Source organism: Ammospiza caudacuta, chromosome 8 (assembly GCF_027887145.1).
Source record: "Ammospiza caudacuta isolate bAmmCau1 chromosome 8, bAmmCau1.pri, whole genome shotgun sequence".
NCBI classification, from domain to species: Eukaryota; Metazoa; Chordata; class Aves; order Passeriformes; family Passerellidae; genus Ammospiza; species Ammospiza caudacuta.
Window position 1 is genome coordinate 42,694,611 of NC_080600.1, and position 21,339 is coordinate 42,715,949.

General features: G+C 43.4%; 1 protein-coding gene across 1 annotated transcript; it reads left to right on the plus strand.

Annotated features, from left to right (window-relative positions):
- Positions 1-787: 787 nt before the first annotated feature.
- Positions 788-19,914, plus strand: TNFAIP6 (TNF alpha induced protein 6). The gene is made up of 6 exons (XM_058809793.1): positions 788-929; positions 11,630-11,767; positions 12,999-13,160; positions 17,245-17,473; positions 18,369-18,409; positions 18,704-19,914. Exons 1-6 carry the CDS (start codon positions 833-835, stop codon positions 18,856-18,858), a joined length of 822 nt encoding a protein of 273 aa, XP_058665776.1. The 5' UTR covers positions 788-832; the 3' UTR covers positions 18,859-19,914.
- The last annotated feature ends 1,425 nt before the right edge of the window (positions 19,915-21,339 follow it).

Here is a 21,339-nt window from a genome sequence, read left to right on the forward strand (position 1 = left end):
GAGCTTTAGACTGATTTATTTACAATTAACACAAAAATGCATTTTCACAGAACCCAGGAGCTCTAATTCTTGGGGTTCCAAGGGTGTTTCAGGAAGGTATGGGATTAAATGAGGATGAGAGGGAGTGTGTGGAATCTCTTAAATGAGAGAATGTTGAAATGGAGATGAGGGGGAGTGTGTGGGATCCCTTGAAGGACAGAATGTTGAAATGAGGATGAGGGGGAGTGGGTGAATGTGTGTGATCCCCTGAAGGAGGGAATGTTTCAGTGGGGATTAGAGGGATGTGTGGGATCCCTTGAAGGAGGGAATGTTTCAGTGGGGATTAGAGGGATGTGTGGGATCCCTTGAAGGAGGGAATATTTCAGTGGGGATTAGAGGGATGTGTGGGATCTCCTGAAGGAGGGAATGTTGAAACAAGGACGAGGGGGAGCGTGTGGGATCCCGCGGCTGCTGTAACCGTGGGAGTGGAGCACTCCCAGCAGAACAGGCTGGCTCCTGCTTTCATTGCGCGGGATTTGAAGGCAGCGAGCGCTGGGGAAGGAGCAGAGCTCGGCTGGGGCCGTGTCTGTGTGTGCCGCAGCACTGAGGGACGGCATGGGACGGGACGGGACGGGACGGGAAGGATTCTTGGCCAGGCTGGGAAGGAGCAGAGCCAGCCGTGAGTCACCGCAGCCACCGCAGAGGTTGGGTAAGAAGCGCAGCAGCACAATTGGAGCAGCCCCGTGACCTCAGAGCCGAGCTGTGTATTTAAGATCTGGCTCGCAGATGTTGCGGGAGGCTGGGGCAGCGCAGAGCAGCCGGCACAGGCACAGAGGACACCGCCAGCCCAAGGATGCTCGCACTGCTGCTGCTCTCTGCCCTGCTCTGGCACCGGGCTGCAGCCTGGGGCCTCGGGAAGGATGGCGTGCTGCACAACTCCATCTGGCTGGGTAAGAAACCATCCCTTCATCGCCCATCCCGGGCTGCAGCATCGCTGTGTCTGCCCTGCAGGGCAGGGAGGGGAGGATGGGTGCTGCACAGCTCCATCTGGCTGGGTAAGGAACCATCCCTTCATCATCCAGGGTGATGCTGCCTGGGCTGCAGCATCGCTGTGTCTGCCCTGCAGGGCAGGGAGGGGAGGATGGGTGCTGCACAGCTCCATCTGGCTGGGTAAGGAACCATCCCTTCACTGCCCATCCTGGCTGCAGCATCGCTGTGTCTGCCCTGCAGGGCAGGGATGAGCACCCAGCAGCACAGACCTCAGCTGGCCATTGCCACCAGTGTTCATCCGCACTGAAATTCATTGAAATCGCTTTATCTGAACAGCAGCTGTCACCTTCCACAAGCTTACTATGCGTACATTGTCACTGTACTGCAGGAAAAGTATTTATTTATTTATTTCGTCTGAATGCATTTTCCCGCAGGAAAATTATTTATTTATTTATTTATTTATTTATTTATTTATTTTGAAAGGTAATTATAGAACACATAACCTGAAAAGTTATTTATTTATTTATTTATTTATTTATTTATTTATTTATTTATTTTGAAAGGTAGTTATAGAACACATAACCTGAATGTATGTTCTTGCAAGAAAAGTTATTTATTTCTTTTGAAAGGTAATTATAGAACATTTCATCTGAATGTATGTTCCTGCAGGAAAAGTTATTTATTTATTTATTTTAAAAAATAATTATTAAATATATAATCTGAATGCATTTTCCTGCAGGAAAAGTTATTTATTTATTTATTTATTTATTTATTTATTTATTTTAAAAGGTAATTATAGAGCATTTCATCTGAATGTATGTTCCTGCAGGAAAAGTTATTTATTTATTTTAAAAAGTAATTATAAAATATATAATCTGAATGCATTTTCCTGAAGGAAAAGTTATTTATTTATTTATTTATTTATATATTTATATATTTATTTTGAAAGGTAGTTATAGAACACATAACCTGAATGTATGTTCTTGCAAGAAAAGTTATTTATTTATTTTGAAAGGTAATTATAGAACATTTCATCTGAATGTATGTTCCTGTAGGAAAAGTTATTTATTTATTTTAAAAAATAATTATTAAATCTATAATCTGAATGCATTGTCCTGAAGGAAAAGTTATTTATTTATTTATTTATTTATTTATTTATTTATTTATTTATTTTAAAAGGTAATTATAGAGCATTTCATCTGAATGTATGTTCCTGCAGGAAGAGTTATTTACTTATTTTAAAAAATAATTATTAAATATATAATCTGAATGCATTTTCCTGAAGGAAAAGTTATTTATTTATTTATTTATTTATTTATTTATTTTAAAAGGTAATTATAGAGCATTTCATCTGAATGTATGTTCCTGCAGGAAGAGTTATTTATTTATTTTAAAAAGTAATTATAAAATATATAATCTGAATGCATTTTCCTGAAGGAAAAGTTATTTATTTATTTATATATTTATTTATTCTAAAAGGTAATTCTGAAACGTTTCATCTGAATGTATGTTTCTGCAGGAAAAGTTATTTATTTCTTTAAAAAGGTAATTACAGAGCATTTCATCTGAATGTAAGTTCCTGTAGAAAAAGTTTTTTATTTATTTTAAAAGGTAATTATAAAATATATAATCTGAATGCATTTTCCTGCAGGAAAAGTTATTTATTTATTTTAAAAGGTAATTATAGAGCATTTCATCTGAATGTATGTTCCTGCAGCAAAAGTTATTTATTTATTTAAAAAAGTAATTATAAAATATATAATCTGAATGTATTTTCCTGCAGGAAAAGTTATCTATTTATTTAAAAAGGTAATTATAGAACGTTTCATCTGAATGCATTTTCCTGCAGTGGGAGGTAAAGTGAAAACTGCATTCATTAAATAACAGTGGCTTTGTTCTGAGGGAAAAGGAGCCTGAAAAGAAACAGTTGCCAAAGGAATGAATTGCTTTGTGCATGAACATACTTCCCATGCCCGGGTCCTGCATGTGAAGCTAAATGCTGTGGAAATATCCGTGAGAACATTTCCTGGCTCTCAGAAAGCGCAGAAACGGGGATGTTCGGGCTGTTCACGTCCTTTGGGGAGGGTTTCAAAAGGGAAGACAAAAATGCTGTGGGAAGGTTTGTGGTGCCTCCAGAGGGTCTCCAGAGCTCTGAGGGCTCTTTTACAGCTCACTGTAATTATCCACTGCAGCAGAGAGCTAACTCAGCCCGGAGCCTGCCAGGGATGCCACAATCAAGGCGCGCACCGAGCGCTGTTTTCCAGACAAATGCTTCCAAATCCCCCATCCCCACCGAGCGCTGTGGATTTCCCTGAGGATTCCCAGGAATCCCTGGAGCTCACAGCGCTCAGGTGTCTCATGAGCCACCACCACGTGGCTCCAGCCCCTCTCAGAGGAGCCTGCAAAGCACCAGGAGCACAAACAAGGCACAGAAAGGATCCTTTCCCATTTGGCTGCTGTCTCGGTTTGGAAAGACAGGTGCTTGCTAAGGAAGGCAGGAGCCTGCCCTGAAATGGAGAATGTAAACCCCCTCCCTCTGAACTGCTATAAATTTTAAATTTAGGGGTTCTCAGGCAAAAAATATGGGAGCAGGAAATAACAATAAGTTATATAAGTTTTATGTGTGTGTGTGTGTGTGTGTGTGTATATAAAAAACATATATGGTTATATAAGTTATATATCATATATATGTTATATAGAACTAATATAAGTTATTAAGGAATAACAAATAAGCTCTTTAATAGGGAAGAAAATAAAAGGTAAAGAAACAAATATATATATAAATTATATATATAAAAGTTATATATATATATATATGTGTATATATATATGTGTGTGTGTGTGTGTGTGTGTGTGTGTGTGTGTATATGTATATATGCATATATGCTAAGGGTTTGTGGAGGAAAAAGATAAAATGTAAATTTTCCTGAATTTTGGGTTTGGTTCTTTATCAGAAGAGCAGAAAAGCAAAGCTCAGATGTCGCTGTGCATCCCCAGCTTCTATTCCACTGATGCTCGAGCACAGTGAGGCTGAGGTTGGGGTGACTTCCTTTACTATTCAAGTTATTTTATTTTAAATGCAAAGAAGCATGAACTGGATGGCTGCGAATTTGCCAATTTTATCTTCATTTATATAGAGAGTCACTGAATTCCAGTGCTGATTGAATTAACTGCACTCTGAGGTTCATTTCATTTAGTAACCTAAACCAACATTGACAGAGTCAGAACAAAACCTGACACCCTGTGGGTCAGGGTGCTGGCAGCAGCCCCACGGGAACTGTGGCTGCAGAGCTCCTGCAGGGTCAGGGGTGGTTCTGCTGGAGCAGGGATCCTGGAGAATCCCATGGGAATTGTGGCTGCAGAGCTCCTGCAGGGTCAGGGGTGGTTCTGCTGGAGCAGGGATCCTGGAGAATCCCACTGGAACTGTGGCTGCAGAGCTCCTGCAGGGTCAGGGGTGGCTCTGCTGGAGCAGGGATCCTGGAGAAAGGTGCAGTGTCCCTCTGAAGATCCAGGGGCAGAGGCAGCTGCTGTTCCTCTGGGCAATCCAGTGCAGAAGCCGTGCTGGTGTTCCAGAATCCCCAGATTATATCCAGGCAGGAATGCTTGGCTCCTCCCCCTGGGCTCACATCTCCCAATGGGATGCTGTGGTTCTTATCAGCCATGCAGTGACATTCAATGGACTCTTATCAGCAGATGTCTCCCCAGAAGGAGGAGTGATTATAGAGGAGATAAGAAAATTGCTCTTTTAGTGGCTCCTCTTTCCCCCCAAAGCTCGGGCCCTGCCTGTTGTGCCTCACAATTCCTGAGGCTGCTCAGGTGGGGAGGCTCCAGGAAAGAGCAGCCTGGCAGCTCCAGGCTCCACCTCTGCTGGTCAGAGATTTGGGATAACAGCCATCATTTGAGCAGTTTCATGAACTGAAGGCAAATCTTAAAATGCTTTAAAATGGAGCAACTGTGTGCTAATTGGAATGCATCATAAAATTCTGTTTGGCTACACCCCCAAGCATTTAGCAGGAGAGTAAATAAAAATAATCCAGGGGGTAAAAAACCTGATGGCTTTTGCTAAGTAAACAAACCGAAATAGAAATTCACCGTCTTGTGTAAGTGCAGCAATAACGTTACTGAAATGAACCTCAGAGTGCAGTTAATTCAATCAGCAGTGGAATTCAGTGACTCTCTATATAAATGAAGATAAAATTGGCAAATTCACAGCCGTCCAGTTCATGCTTCTTTGCATTTAAAATAAAATAACTTGAATAGTAAAAGGAGTCACCCCAATCTCAGCCTCACTGTGCTCGAGCATCAGTGGAATAAAAGCTGGGGATGCACAGTGACATCTGAGCTTTGCTTTTCTCCTCTTCTGATAAAGAACCAAACCCAAAATTCAGGAAAATTTCCATTTTACCTTTTTTTTTTCCTCCATAAACCCATAGCATTCATATATATATATATATATAATATAAAATATAAAATAAATATATAAAAATAATTTATATATATTATTTTATATATTTTATATATACACATAATTATATATTATATATTATCTATACATGAGTATATATTAATATATAATTATGTATATTTATATATCTAATATATAATATATATAACATGATGTATATAATAGCCATTATAAATATACAAAGATATTAAAATATTTTAATATATATAATGCTTTTTTATTTATGTTTTTATAAATATATATATATATAAAATCATATAAAATCTTGAATTGCCATGACTCTGGAAATGCTCCTTTCACCTTTTCCTTTTACCTTTTTCCTTGTCCCAAAGCCCCTCTTGCTCCTCAGGCAGAGCTGCTGCCCCTGTCACCTCCTTGGGGATGTGCTCCTGGTGCCCCTGGAACTTTGGTGCTGCTCCTTTTTGCCACCAGCCCGTTGTGAGAGGGGTTCATTGCCCAGCCTTGCCCAGATTTGCTCCTGGGCTCATCCCAGTGCCAGTTCTCAGCTCTGTGGGATTTTCCAGGGCGGCTGCTGCCCTCTGTTCACAATTCCAATTCCTTTCCCACTCCCTGTCTCAGAGGGGTTTAGGAGCTGCACCAGCCCCGTTTGGTGAAGCTCTCTGAGCAGCAGAGGCCCCTGCCAGGAGCTCTGCGTGGCCACCCTCTGCTTAAAAGTGAAATATTCCTCTTTATTTAGCATTTAGTGTGGGTCTCATGCATATTTCAGGTCGTTTATTGGCCAAATTTCGTGCTGCCTGTGTTTGTGCAGCAGAGGCTGGCAGCACTTCACCCTTTCCTGCTGCTGTGGGTGAGCTGAGGGTCCCTGTCCTGGCAGGGTCCAGCTGTCCCTGGGCTCCTTGGAGGCTTTTGGCAAAGTGGAACCCATGGCCCTGTGGCACGTGCTTGTGCTTGCCAGAAAAATCAACATTTCCTGCAGGTTCATCCTCAGGGCCCACCTCCACGAACAGCAATTCCTGTCAGTGTGGGCATGGGAGCACAGCCAGAGGCACAAACATGGGAATGAGGAGTTAACCCTGCTCTGACCCAGCTCCGTGGCTGATGCTGAGTTTATCTCCCTGCACAGTGGAATTAAGGAGGGAAGGGGGGAATATTGCCAGAGCAAGATCCCACCAATTAATTGGGATTTGCTGTCAGTGTCACTGACTGGGACACCCAGAGCTGGGGCAGGATGTATGTGCTCTGTTTTCCCAAGGCTGTTTTGCCATTTTGCAGAGGAATAAAAGGGATGGAGGCTGGTTACTCCTCACAGGGTGGAGCTGCTGCTGCTGCTTTCAGCCTTGCAGACTCCTGAAGGACTGACCCTCCCCAGCAATGTGTCCATTGTTTGCTTATTTTCTGCCAGGGTCAGGATTAAATGTGTGAGATGGGATTTCTTGCTGGGACTCAGGTGTTTATCAGTTCTTATCTCTGTCACAGGCTCACAAACCCTGAGTTCTGCAGCACTTCACTCTGACACACTAAAAATGGAGCCCCATCTCCCTCTGCAAGGCCTTTTAAGGATAAACTGTCCAATTAACAAATGACACCTCAATTATTTTCAATTGAACCCAATAACCAATCACTCATGTCCTGCAATGGGGACTTTTTATCCAATTACACAAAACCACCCAAACCCATGGAGGAGGAGGAGAACCAGCCTCCACCCCAAACCCTCCATCCTGCTCTATATACATTGCTATATTCTAAACCCTTAAACTCTGAGTTTCCCACCCTGTGCTATCACACACTTCTATCCAAACCCCACACCCACAATCCCAGTTCCATCGTTCCATTCTGGAAGCTTCTCCACGGCCTCAGGTCAGTGCAGTGTTCTCCTGGGGGTCAGTGCCTGCCAGCACAGAAAGTCTGGATTTCCCAGCACAGAAATCTGAAATTCCCAGCACAGAAAGTCTGAAATTCCCAGCACAGAAAGTCTGAAATTCTCAGCAGCCAACAGCAATATTCTGGAAAACCTGAAAAAATTCCAGCAGTAAGTGTGGGGAGATACCTTTAGAGTGAAGATCTGAAAATAACACTGCCAGGTGAAAAAAAACCAACTAAAAATGGTGAGATCTCAGTGGCAGCCCTGAGAGCTCAGGGAATACAATCTGTGGTTTCCAATCCCCTTCCCTGGGCTCTGCAAGGATCAATAATGGACATTTCAGGCTTCCAGGCCACTGATTGATGTTTTCATGCCCAGAACTAAGAACAAACTCTTGCAAAATTTAAAACTTTAAAAAAGTTTAAAAAAAAATTGAAAACTTTCAGAAATTCTTCAGAACTTTTGTCCCCAGTCCTTGTCCCTCACACTGTGCTTTAAAATCTTCAATGTGTTGAATTCTCTAAGAAAATCAACACAATTTTCTGTGCCTCAGACATTTCCAGGACCAGGCCTCTTACTGCCTTCTGCAGATCCTTCCCCAGTCTGATAAACACAGAAAACATGGGAAAAAAATCATCCCAACTCTTTAAATTGTCATCTGAGAAATGTGGGAAATGGATTTATAGAAAATTTAATTATGCTTATAGTGTATTGTAATTAAAAATTTGCTAGCTTGTAATTATAATAACGTGAGTTATAACATCTGTGTTGTCTCACCCTTCTCATGAGACTAAAAAGAGAATGAAAGTTTTTAAAATGCCTCTGAGTCAGAAAATGAGAAAAGGGCATAATCCAACAAGAAAGAGTAAAACCATAATTTATACATCGAGCAAACTATCAGCTTTTTGTCATCTGCACCTGTAAATACAAATTTACAATAAAAATAAAAATGAAAATATTTGCAGAGCCTGCAGGCAGGCCCAGCTCTGGGCTGGCTCCTGGGGGACTCAGGGATTCCCAACCCCACATTCCCAGCCCTGCACACACACCCTGAGCTGATTTATCTTGATTTCTCATGGGCTCAGCCATGACAGACTGCTGAGTGACTGAAAACTAATACTTCCTGTGAATAAATCAAAAGTTATGCTTCTGCTTTTCTGCTTTGCTTGCTGTTAGCCATGCAGATTTCCCAATTTACCAACCTAAACCAAATGTTTGGGTGACTTTGGCTAATGCTTCAGGTTTAGATACCAAATGTTTGTCCAACACAGCCCCCAAAAAACCATTTTCCACCTGTTTAAATGGAGTGCCAGTGGGTGTTTGGCCAATCCCAAAAGATAATTTAAAGCTGCAGCAGGCACATTTATGGGGTCATCCCAAATCATCTTTGGATTGTGGTGGAGGCATGGGAACAGTGGCTTCCTCACCTTCCCAAGGCATCTTCTGAGCCTCAAGCACCGGAGATCCTTGGCTCCATGTCCATGACCTGTTGTGTAAAATTGAATTATCCAGGCAAAGATCCATCTTTAGTTAAGGACGCTACTCCCTGTCACAGCATATTTAAAAATCAGGCCTCATGAATGAATTCCTATGAAAAAATTCTTAATTAAAAAGGAGTTTTAGTAGCAGAACATGCCACAATCCCCCAGCTGTGGGTTGTTAGGCTCCTTCAGGAAGGTTTTTCCATGGAGGAGCAGTTATCCCATGGCAGTGATATTCCCAGGGATGCTGCAGAGGGAGGCTCTCCCTCTCCTCAGACTGCTATCAGCAACATAATTTATTTTTTTGGGCACAAAACCCACCCTGGCAAACACCATTCTGTGTCTATTAAGGGCTCTCACCATTCCCAACCACAATTCAGAGGCTTTTTTAAAACCCTCCCCTAACCCAGCCAAAATCACCGACCCCAAGCGTGTCCCTAGAAAATACATTCTTTATTTTTATGCTGCAAATAACTGCTGTAAAAATCCTGCTTTCCTTATTTCCTCAGCCACGTTGCAAACAGCCATTCCCCTCAGATTCTGCTAAATAGAAGTGAGACCTAAACAAAAAACCCCTCAGATGAGACATGCAGATTGCTGCTGAGACAGATTTCCATACATATGGCACCAGACAAGCTCAACATGCAAAGACTGTAAAACTTGCAGCAGCCCTGGCAGTTTCTAGGTTTCCTTGGAAAGCTGTTTTGTCTTGGGATTGCCGTGGCAAAGTAAAAAATAATGAAGAAATTGCTTTAATTTTCCGTGCAGCAGAAATGTCAGCCAGCAATTGTTCTGGTCCTGCCCTCTGTGACACACGCTCAGATATTTTTATTTGACATTTTCCCCCCTTTCATTCCTGCCTCTCCTCTCTCCAAGTAGCTGTGATTTCACTTCTCTGGAGATTCCAAACAAAGCTCTGATTCATCTTGCAGAGGCTCTGGGAGCTGCAGCCAGGAGGATGCTGTGAGAGGGATCCAGGAGGATTCCCCTGAGCACACAGGGCTGGGGGTGCTGGCCCCAAACTGTCCCCAAACCTCTGCCCCTGCAGCATCCCAGGGGAGCTCTTGTTGACTTTCTGTTCTTCACAAACCCTCCATGCACTCACTGGCTCTGGCATAAACTTCTTCCACCCCAAATCCTGACTTTGGGCGTCACACATCCCTCTGGGGGTCACACACATCCCTTGGGATGTCACACACATCCCTGTGGGGTCACCAGGTCTGAGCTTTCCTGATGCTCCCTGCGTGACACAGCTGAACATTTCCTCTTCACCTGTGCTATAGATACAGGAGAAATTAAAATATTGGCTTTAAAATATTAAAATACTGGCTTTTTGCAAATATTAAAATGGATTGTGTATGTGTAATGGTAAAGTAACTTTGTTCTAAAGATTTAGTTTTTATTTCTGTTGTTGATTAAGCTTACACATGGTAGTAAAGTTCTCAGAAGGCTGATATATTATATTATATTATATTATATTATATTATATTATATTATATTATATTACTAGACTAAAACTACACTAAAGAGAAAGGATGCACCAGAAGGTTAGAAAAGAATAAATAATAAAAAAACCCGTGACTCCTCAGAGAGTCACTCACAGCTGGCCATGATTGGCCATTAAGTTAAAACAATTCACATGGAACCAATCAAACATTCACCTGTTGGTAAACAGTGTCCAAGCCACATTACAAAGCAGCAAAACACAGGAGCAGCAATCAGAGAATTATTGTTTTCATTCCTCTCTGAGGCTTCTCAGCTTCCTAGGAGAAAATCCTGGGCAAAGAAGATGTCTTGGTTTCAAAAGCCAGGTGTCTGCTAAGGAAGGCAGGAGCCTCCCCTGAAATGGAGAATGTAAACACCCCCTGTCCCCTTTTCCAACTTGCTATAAATTTTAAATTAAGGGGCTCTCAGGCAAAAAATACGGGAGCAGGGAATAACAGTTCTTTAATGGGGAAGAAAATAAAAAGATAAAATAAACAATGCAGTGAACCAAACCAACATTGACAGAGTCAGAACCCAACCTGACACCCTGTGGGTCAGGGTGCTGGCAGCAGCCCCATGGGAATTGTGGCTGCAGAGCTCCTGCAGGGTCAGGGGTGGTTCTGCTGGAGCAGGGATCCTGGAGAATCCCATGGGAATTGTGGCTGCAGAGCTCCTGCAGTGTCAGGGGTGGCTCTGCTGGAGCAGGGATCCTGTAGAAAGGGTGTAATGTATATACATTATATATACTACATATTATATGATATATGATATATGATATTATATATTATATATTATATATTATATATTATATATTATATTGCATATATACTATAGTATGCTATATACACTATAGTATAGTACATAATATATACTATATGTAATATGTCGTATAGTATATTATATACTATATACTATACCATATTACATATTATATATGATATATATTATATATACTATAGTATATATAATATATATGCTCCCTCTGGAGATCCAGGGGCAGAGGCAGCTGCTGTTCCTCTGGGCAATCCAGTGCAGAAGCCATGCTGGTGTTCCAGAATCCCCAGATTATATCCAGGCAGGAATGCTTGGCTGGTGTTCCAGAATCCCCAGATTATATCCAGGCAGGAATGCTTGGCTCCTCCCCCTGGGCTCACATCTCCCAATGGGATGCTGCCGTTCTTATCAGCCCTGCAGTGACATTCAATGGCTGTTATCAGCAGATGTCCCCCCAGAGGGAGGATTGGTTGTGGAAGAGATAAGGAAAATGCCCACTTGACAGAAGACAGCTGCCATACAGATGGCAATAGAATACAATTTGCTTGACCACCCAGTTCAGAGGATTTTTCAGGAACCATGATGGTGGCAGAGGTGAGAGCTGACGCTGTGTCCCCGTCCCTGTCCCCGCAGAGCGGGCGGCCGGCGTGTACCACCGCGAGGCGCGCTCCGGCAAGTACCGGCTGACGTTCGCCGAGGCCAAGGCCGTGTGCGAGTACGAGGGAGGACACCTGGCCACGCTGCAGCAGCTGGAGGCAGCCCGGAAAATAGGTCTGGAAAACACAGGGCTCCTTCTGAGGGGGCTGGGTGGGTGTTGTCTTTTCTGTCCCGAGCTCTGGGGCTCTTTGGAAACTCCGTGGGTTTTTGATAAGGAGCAGGAGGAGTGCCAGGGTGTCCCCACGCTCCCAGCCAGGAATTCCCAATTCCCAATGTCCCATCCATCCCTGCCCTCTGGCACTAGGAGCCATTCCCTGGCTCCTGTCCCTCCATCCCTTGTCCCCAGTCCCTCTCAGCTCTCCTGGAGCCCCTTCAGGCCCTGCCAGGGGCTCTGAGCTCTGCCTGGAGCTTTCCCTTCTCCAGGGGAACATTCCCAGCTCTCCCAGCCTGGCTCCAGCCCTGGGAGCACCTCCCTGACCTCCTCTGGACTTGCTCCAACCACTTTTATTTCCATCAGGGTATTTTGTCTGCAAGGGAATGAGTTCTGTGCTTGAAGTGAAAAGTGAGAGCTCCCCTGCACTTCCAGCGGATTCCTAAGAAGTTCTTCATTCATTCAGAGCACTGGGAAAACAATGGAAAATATCCTCCACTCCAGACATTTTTTCACTCTGCTGTTGAGTCAGGAGCTGGCTCCCAGCAGCAGCACATGTGAAAAGGGCACTTTTGTTTCTTCTGAGGAGCTCTGAGCCCTGAGATGCCACAAATATGTTCCAGCTCCTCTCCATGAAAACATTGGATGGGTGTCTACAACATTGCATTCTTTGGCTATCGGTGCTGAGTTCTCAGCCACAAAATGCATTAAGGGGATCTTTTTGTTTGGCAAGAAATCCCCGAGGCATTTCAGGTATTTAAATTTAAATTGAAAGTGTTTTAAGCAAATGCTTGGGGATTTTAGCCGTCTGTAGTATTTTATTTATTTTTAGAACTTCATGCTGAGAACCCTTGAGATGGGATTGAGTAAATTTGTCTGACTTCAAAAGGGAAACAGAGAATACCCTTGGAAAACTCATCCAATGGCTAATTTGATTACAAGTGCTGGTGGAGCACTTAAACCTAACTGTGCAGTCCATCTGCATTTGATTTGGGGCTTCAGATGAGGAACCAGTAATCACATTGTGGAGAACACCGTTCAGTTTTACCCTCTGCATTTAAAATTATCCTCTCAAAGTCCTGTTCTCCCCTTTAGCTCAATTTCTATCAGGTCAATCACAGCCAAGCCATTGAGTGAGACTTGGTGCAATAAGAGCAGCCCAGTTCTGACCATTTTCTGCCTCCTTTGCTGCAGGTTTCCACGTGTGTGCTGCTGGCTGGATGGCCAAGGGCAGAGTTGGTTATCCCATAGTGAAAGCTGGAGCCAACTGTGGCTTTGGCAAGACTGGGATTGTTGATTATGGGATTCGCCTCAACAGGAGTGAGAGGTGGGACGCCTACTGCTACAACCCCAACGGTGAGGAGAACCACAGGGCTGTCCTGTCCTCTTCTGTCCTCTTTTGCATTTAGTCCAAAATTTATCTGAATAATCTGAGGGCTTTCTGCCCGTAATCTGAGGATTCTGCCCAAAACAGGGTAAATTTAGGGTAAAACCTTCTTTTTTTTTGGTCTGAGATGGAACAGCTCTGAAAGTGAATGCCCTGCCTGGGACTGGCATTCTTAGGAGGATTGAGCAACCATGGGGCTGTCCTTCTGTCCTCTGCTGTCCTCTTTTGCATTTAGCCGCAATTTATCTGTATAATCTGAGGGCTTTCTGCCCATAATCTGAGGTATTCTGTCTGCAACAGGGTAAATTTAGGGTTAAACCTTCTTTTTTTCTGTTCTGAGATGTAACAGCTCTGAAAATGAATGCCCTGCCTGGGACTGGCATTCTTAGGAGGGCTGAGCAACCATGGGGCTGTCTTTTTGTCCTCTTCTGCCCTCTTTTCTCCTCCTTCGTCCTCTTTTGCCTCTAGCCCAAAATTTATCTGAACAATCTAAGGGCTTTCTGCCCGTAATCTGAGGTATTCTTCCTGCAACAGGGTAAATTTAGGGTTAAACCTTCTTTATTATGTCTGAGATGGAACAGCTCTGAAAATGAATGCCCTGTCTGGGACTGGCATTCTTAGGAGGATTGTCCTGGGGGGAACTGGGAGGAATTGTTCCCTGGGAGGGTGGAAAGGAGGGCCTGGCACAGGGTGCCCCTGGATCCCTGGCAGTGCCCAGGCCAGGTTGGACATTGGGGCTTGGAGCAGCCTGGCACAGTGGGAGATGTCCCTGCCATGGCAGGGGTGGGATGGGATGAGTTTTAACGTCCCTTTCCATCCAAACCATCCTGTAACTCTGTGATTCTCTGAGAGAAACTCCCACCAGATCAGAGTTGCAGCAGGACCGACAAGAACCCACCAGAGCACTCCTGGTGTCCCTCCAGCCACCAGGGACAGGCAGAGGTGGCACAGGCAGGGCAGCAAAGCTCAGCCTGGCCCTGCTGCTCCCCATGGCAGGCTCTCAGGCCGGGCCATGACATCTGCACAGCTGTGCACATTTTGTTTGTGCTCCCAGGGCTGGGGCTTGTTTGTGTTCGTCAAATAGCTCTGTGGGGTGGGGGCCCTGCCAGATGTTCCACACAGAGCTGCAGGGACGCTCCTGCCCTCGGAATTTTGGCGTGGGACCGTTCCTTTGTCCGCTCTGGGCCACGGGGAATTGCTGTCCAGTTTGGTCAGAGCTCCAAAGGAAAGCAGAGCTGCCAAAAGTGCAGAGCCACGAGCCTGCAGCCCTGCAGGGATCGGCGTGCAGGGGCTGTGGAGCTGGCTGGGCTGTCAGCAGGCAGGACACGAGCAGCTGAGGGGACAGGGACAAATCCCTGACAGAACTGAGCCTGTGCTCTGCTCCAGGAGGCCAAAGAGGGCAGGAGGAACTTGGGGAAGTGTTGGGGTGTTGGAAGTGTTCATCTCACCTAGCAGTGATCATGGAATCATGGAATGGGCTGGGTTGGAAGGACATTAAAGCCCATCCAGTGCCACCCCTGCCATGGCAGGGACACAGGGACACCTCCCACTGTCCCAGGCTGCTCCAGCCTGGCCTTGGGCACTGCCAGGGATCCAGGGGCAGCCCCAGCTGCTCTGGCAATCCCAGCCCAGCCAGGAATTCCCAGTTCCCAGTGTCCCACCCATCCCTGCCCTCTGGCAGTGGGAGCCATTCCCTGGCTCCTGTCCCTCCATCCCTTGTCCCCAGTCCCTCTCAGCTCTCCTGGAGCCCCTTCAGGCCCTGCCAGGGGCTCTGAGCTCTGCCTGGAGCCTTCCCTGCTCCAGGGAACATTCCCAGCTCTCCCAGCCTGGCTCCAGAGGGGCTCCAGCCCTGCAGCAGCTCCTGGCTCCTCTGGACTCTCCAGCAGTTTCACGTCTTTCTTGTGTTGCAGCCCCTGAGCTCTCCAAGAGCTGAGCTGAGAAGTTCATGGACAATGTACAAACTCAGAGGGTTAATGGGAATAATCCATTTTATTGCTCCTAATTCCTGTGCCCTGAATGCCCTGACACAGCACCGCCCTCTCCCCAGCTCTAAACTGGGATAAATCCTAAATTCAGGCAGGAATTCCCAGTTGGGTCAGCCCCACTGCCAGGGAGCTGGCAAAGTCCAAATGGCCACTGGATCAAAGCAGGAGTGGTGTTATCGCAAAGGGAATGAGGAGCAGCAGGAACAGCAGCAGTACAACAGCAGGGCTGTGATCACGAGCTGGTTTTTGTTTGAGATGCGCTTGCAAGGGGTTTTTGAAGAAGAAAGGATGAACGTGAGTGTCAGTGTGACGTGCAAGTACAGCTGTAAAGCTGGAGAGAGCCAGAAATCCCAAATGCCTCTCACATAAAACACAGCTCTGGCCCCAAACCCACTGAAGGCAATGAAAGCTTTTCCTGTGAGTTCAGTGAGGTTTGGATCACGCCTCTTGCTTCCAAAATATCTCCTTCCAAAATCTGGGTGTCTAGGTTTGAAAAGCCAGGTGTCAGCTAAGGAAGGCAGGAGCCTCCCCTGAAATGGGAATTTTAAACCCCCTCTCTCTGAATTATTGTAATTTTGAAATTAAGGGGGGCTCTCAGTCAATGATATGGGAATAGGAATAACAGCTCTTTACTAGGAAAATTAAAAATACAAATATAATAGTACAAATAAAGAAAACAAAACATTGTCAGAGTCAGAGCATGCCCTGGCCCCTGTGTGTCAGGGTGGTGTCCCAGCCCCACCCCATGGGGGCTCAGCCCTCCTGCAGTGCCAGCTGTGGCTCTGCTGCAGCAGGGATCCTGCACAAGGGGGGAGTTTTCCTCTGCAGCTCCAGGGCTGCTGGAGATGGGCCTGGGCTCCTCTGGGAATGCAGGGAGCACAAAGCTGCTCCTCTGGCAATGCAGGGAGCACAAAGCTGCTCCTCTGGGAATGCAGGGAGCACAAAGCTGCTCCTCTGGGAGTGCAGGGAGCACAAAGCTGCTCCTCTGGGAGTGCAGGGCAGCACAAAGCTGCTCCTCTGGGAGTGCAGGGAGCACAAAGCTGCTCCTCTGGGAGTGCAGGGAGCACAAAGCTGCTCCTCTGGGAGTGCAGGGCAGCACAAAGCTGCTCCTCTGGCAATGCAGGGAGCACAAAGCTGCTCCTCTGGGAGTGCAGGGAGCACAAAGCTGCTCCTCTGGCAGTGCAGGGAGCACAAAGCTGCTCCTCTGGCAGTGCAGGGAGCACAAAGCTGCTCCTCTGGCAATGCAGGGAGCACAAAGCTGCTCCTCTGGGAGTGCAGGGAGCACAAAGCTGCTCTCTGGGAGTGCAGGGGGCACAAAGCTGCTCCTCTGGCAATGCAGGGAGCACAAAGCTGCTCCTCTGGGAGTGCAGGGGGCAGAGGCTGCTGTGCTGTCCCAAACCTCAGATTGTATCCAGGCAGGAATGCTTGGCTCCTCCCCTGGGCACAGCATCTCCCCATGGGATGATGGAATTGGATCAGCCATGCAGGGACACTCACTGGCCATGGACAGAAGATAATTGATAATTAATGGCCCATGAACAGAAGAGATCTCCTGGAGGGAGGATTGGCTGTGGAACAGGTAAAGAAAAACTGTCCCATGAACAGAAGAGAACTGCCCCACCTCTGACAGATGGTGATAGGATAAACCAAGTCATTAGTTATATTAAATAGCTCATTATATTCAATGGACAAAGCAATAGCTTATGGTGTTTTATTGGTACAAAATTAATGTCAATAATTAATTGGTAGGACTTTGGAACAAATTTTTAAGGCAAGAATGCTGCTCACTAAGGCTGCAAATGTCTCTTATGTGTCTGTTTTATCAGTCTCCATGCTAACAGCCTTGCTTTGTTCCTTGCTGTAGATAAATTAATATTTTATCAATTTCTTCTTCTGCTAATTCAGTTGCTTGGCCTGCAGAGCACTGCTAAGCCCATCCACAAGAATCTTTGTCACTCTGGATGTCCCTGTGTGATGTCCCTGCAGATCTCTAGCTCCAAGTGCCCAAAGATTCAAACCACAGCCAGAATTAAAACTCCAAATATCTCTGCTTTTACCTTCCCCTTAGGAAAAGAGTGTGGAGGAGTCTTCACAGATTCCAAACACATTTTCAAGTCGCCGGGCTACCCGAACGAGTACGAGAACAACCAGGTGTGCTACTGGCACATCCGGGTCAGGTACGGGCAGAGGATCCACCTGCAGTTCCTGGAGTTTGATGTGGAGGATGACATCGCCTGCCAGGGTGACTTCCTGGAGGTCTACGACAGCTACGATGATGTCAATGGATTTGTGGGCAGGTAAAGCCTATTTAATATGCAAATTAATGGTAGATTTGTCCCCCCTTCAGAAGAATGCTGTTTATTAAATATAAATTTTGACATTTATGTGATAAATGTAAAATATAGGATATAGAATATAGAATACAGAATATAGAATATAGAATATAGAATGTATTATATATTGTCTATTATATATATAGTATGAAGTATATAGTATATATATAGTATATTATAATATATAGTATATTATTATATATACTATATTATATATAGTATATACTATATGTACTATACATTCCAATATACAATTATTAATACTATATTAGTAGTATAATATAATTATTATTATATTATTACTATATTATTATTAATAATAATAAAATACAATAATATATTATAATATACTATATATTATAATCTATATTATATAGTATAATAAATATACTACATATAGTATTTCTATAATATATACTATATATTACAATATACAATAATTATTAATACTATATCTATAGCATATTATTATTACTATATTATTAGTAATTATACAATATATTATAGAATACTATACATTATATATAATACATAATACATAATACATAATACATAATATATAATATATAATATATATTATATAATGTATAATATATAATATATAATATATAGTATAATATATTTAATATATTATATATTATATTGCATATATACTATAGTATACTATATTCACTATAGTATATTACATAACATATACTATATATAATACATAGTATAGTACATTATATAGTATATACTATAGCATATTACATACTATATATTATATAAATTATATACACTACAGTATATTATATACTATATACGATATATACTATGGCATGTTACATGCTTCAATCATCAGCATTTCCTATTTTTCCAGGTTTTGTGGGGATGAGTTGCCAGATGACATCATTAGCACAGGTAAATTATTTGCACTCTTTGTGGGAACTGAAAAAAAACTTAAAACCCAAAATATATGTGACAAAAATTAAATACCCAAAGTATATCTGGAAAAAAACCCTGAAATCAATTACATTTTTTAAAATGGTAAAAAATTAAAATTAATTAATTAAATGAAGGAAATTAAAACTGCCCAAAAATATTTCTGAAAAAAAACAAAATCGATGTGAAAACAATTTCAAAACCCCCAAAATGCATGTGAAACCCCCCATTTTTCTGACCCTAAGCCCATGAAATTTGATTTTTCCTGCACAGGGAACGTGATGACGCTGAAGTTCCTGACGGACGGCTCGGTGACTGCAGGGGGGTTCCAGATCCGCTATTCCGCCCTGGACACGCCTGCCCCAGCCAAAAACGCCTCTGCCCAGGGCAAAAACACCTTCCAGGCTGGGAAATTTGGGATTATGTGAGCAGAACTCCAGGCACAGAAAGGGGCTCTGGACTGAACACTGAAAAAAAATCAGATTTTTTTCTGACTTTTTTTTCATCTCTTTCTGAGATTTTTTCATTTCTCTTTCTGAATTTTTCTCCTTGCCTTTTCTATGTTTTGTAATAAACTACACTAGGGAATAAATTATAAAATATACTTACATGGATAATAGAGAATTATTTTTAGAATACAAGTACTGTAAAAATCAAAGAATTCATTGCTACCAAAGACTTTAAATTTATTTTTTTCTATATAAACTGCTCCTTCTCCTCATTTCTTGCACCACTTGAACAAACTTTTTGTGTGTCTGTCCTGATTATTTTAAAACTTAACAGGCTCTTCTCTCCTTATTTCCCTTGATTTCCACCTATTTATTTTTTAGACTGTTGCTTTTTTTCCTGTTCTCTACACATTATTATTTTTTTTTTTTATTAACTGGTCTTCTTGAACTGGAAGGGCCTTCAGTGTAAGGTTATTTTTAAGACAAAAATTAATCTTGTGGATGGCCTGGCAGCCACCAGGTGAAGATTGGGAAGCAGCACAGAGAGCACAGGATCAGCTGCATCCACATTTCCATTTTCCTGTCAGATACATGGGTTCTGTCAGGGTTTCCTCATCCAGAGAATGAAGTCCTTTCAAAAGAATTAAAGGAATGACTTGGTAAAGAGAATAAAAGTGCTGAGAGGAAGCAGCAGGAGGAACTTCTCACCAAGCACGTTCAGAAGACCCCACCGAGGTGCTGGACCTTGTTTACATGGGTTTGAGACTGTTCTAGTTTAAATTACTGGATTTAAAATAATTTCAGACTGTTCTAGTTTAAATTACTGAATTTAAAATCCTTTCAGACTCTTCTAGTTGAATCTGTTGAACTTAAATCCTTTCAGACTGTTCTAGTTTAAATGACTGGATTTAAAATCCTTTCAGACTGTTCTATGAATTTAAAATCCTTTCAGACTGTTCTAGTTGAAATTGCTGATTTTAAATCCTTCCCCAAATGTTTTTACCTGAAGCAGCATTAAAGCTACCTCTGGTCTAATCCCACCAAGATTGCAGTCAGTTATTTTTGTTTCTTGCAAATGTAATTAATTGTGTTAATTTAAAGGAGTAAATAAGTTTTGTTTCTGAGTGTTTTCTTGACTCCAGCTCTGCTGAAATCTAATGCCCACTAAGAATTTTCCTGAGAATTCCATTTCCATTTCCAACAGCATTTGTATTCCTCATCACCTGAATTCAGGAATGGTTTTGTGTTGGAATGTGAAATGCAGGGAACTCTCAGAACTTTGGGCCTGGAAGCCAAAGTTCAGAATTAAACACAGGATTTGATCTGAGACCTCGGAAAAGGCTCCCAAACTCAGGTGCTAGAAGTGAGAATGTGGATTTATAGTTTAAAGCAGAGACACATTAAGGTAGGAAGAGGAAAGTTTAGAGTTTTAGAGTTTAGGATATAGAAAAAATAAAAGCAGTTCCAGAGGTGAACAAGGAGTTCAGGATGCAGCACTGTGGGTTTGTGTGCCATAACATGAGTGGGTAAGAAAGCTCACACACGAGTCCATAAGATGAAATATTTAAGGATTGGGTGAAAACCATAAATATCCTTGTTGGCAGTGCTTTATTGGTCAATAGATCCTTAGAAATTCCTGTAACTGAGGGTCTTGGGACCTTCTGAGCCCTGCAGTGAAGATGTGAGCCCAACTCACCCTGCCTGCCTATGTAGAATTAAAATAAACCACAACATTTAAAGCAACTCAGAGGTCCCATCTCTAACTCATTTGGAATTCCTTCACCAATCCCCGTAGTTTTGCACATGGAAGATCTTAGGCTAATCAGCCCCATTTTTGCTTTATTTCTTTTAATTTATTTAATTTCTGAGCTTCTATTGTCATTTCACTGGGGATATAATTTGGCTGTACTGAAGAACAACATTGCAGCTCCTCTCCTGGTTATTTCCAATACTTTATTCGCGCTCCACGAAACGAGTTTGGTATCACCCCATTTCTGGGATGTAACTATTTAAAATGTGCTTTTTAATCCTGCCACCTTGTGTTCACGGCGCCTGTTGTACAACAGCATTCCCATTTTCCAGGATCAGCCACAGTGCTCGTCCATAGGGAAGAGAATAAGGAAAAGCATCGGGAGAATGTCAATATTTTATTTATGACCTCGGCGTGGGGTTTTTGTTGTTGTCTCTTTAACTGGGAAGAGACAGGTCTTGGATGGATAGGGATGAGAACCAGGGAACATTTGGAATCCCCATGGGATAATTTTTGGGGAAGAAAGCCAGGCGAGCCAGTCCCGCTGGGCATGTCTGGTGGCACAGGGAAGCCCTGGAGGTGACAGAGCCCCAGCCATGGCCCGGCTCTGTCCCGGAGCTCCAGGGCTTTCCAATTTGGGGTTCGCGATTTCCCATTTCACCCCAGAGAACTCGGGGAATTCCGGCTTGTGCTCCCACGGAGCTGGACCT

Coding starts and splice junctions, on each gene's coding strand:
- TNFAIP6 (XM_058809793.1), top strand. CDS start 833: ATGCTCGCACTGCTGCTGCTCTCTGCCCTGCTCTGGCACCGGGCTGCA. Junction 11,768..12,998: donor GGAGGCAGCCCGGAAAATAG/GTCTGGAAAACA, acceptor CCTTTGCTGCAG/GTTTCCACGTGTGTGCTGCT. Junction 18,410..18,703: donor AGATGACATCATTAGCACAG/GTAAATTATTTG, acceptor TTTCCTGCACAG/GGAACGTGATGACGCTGAAG.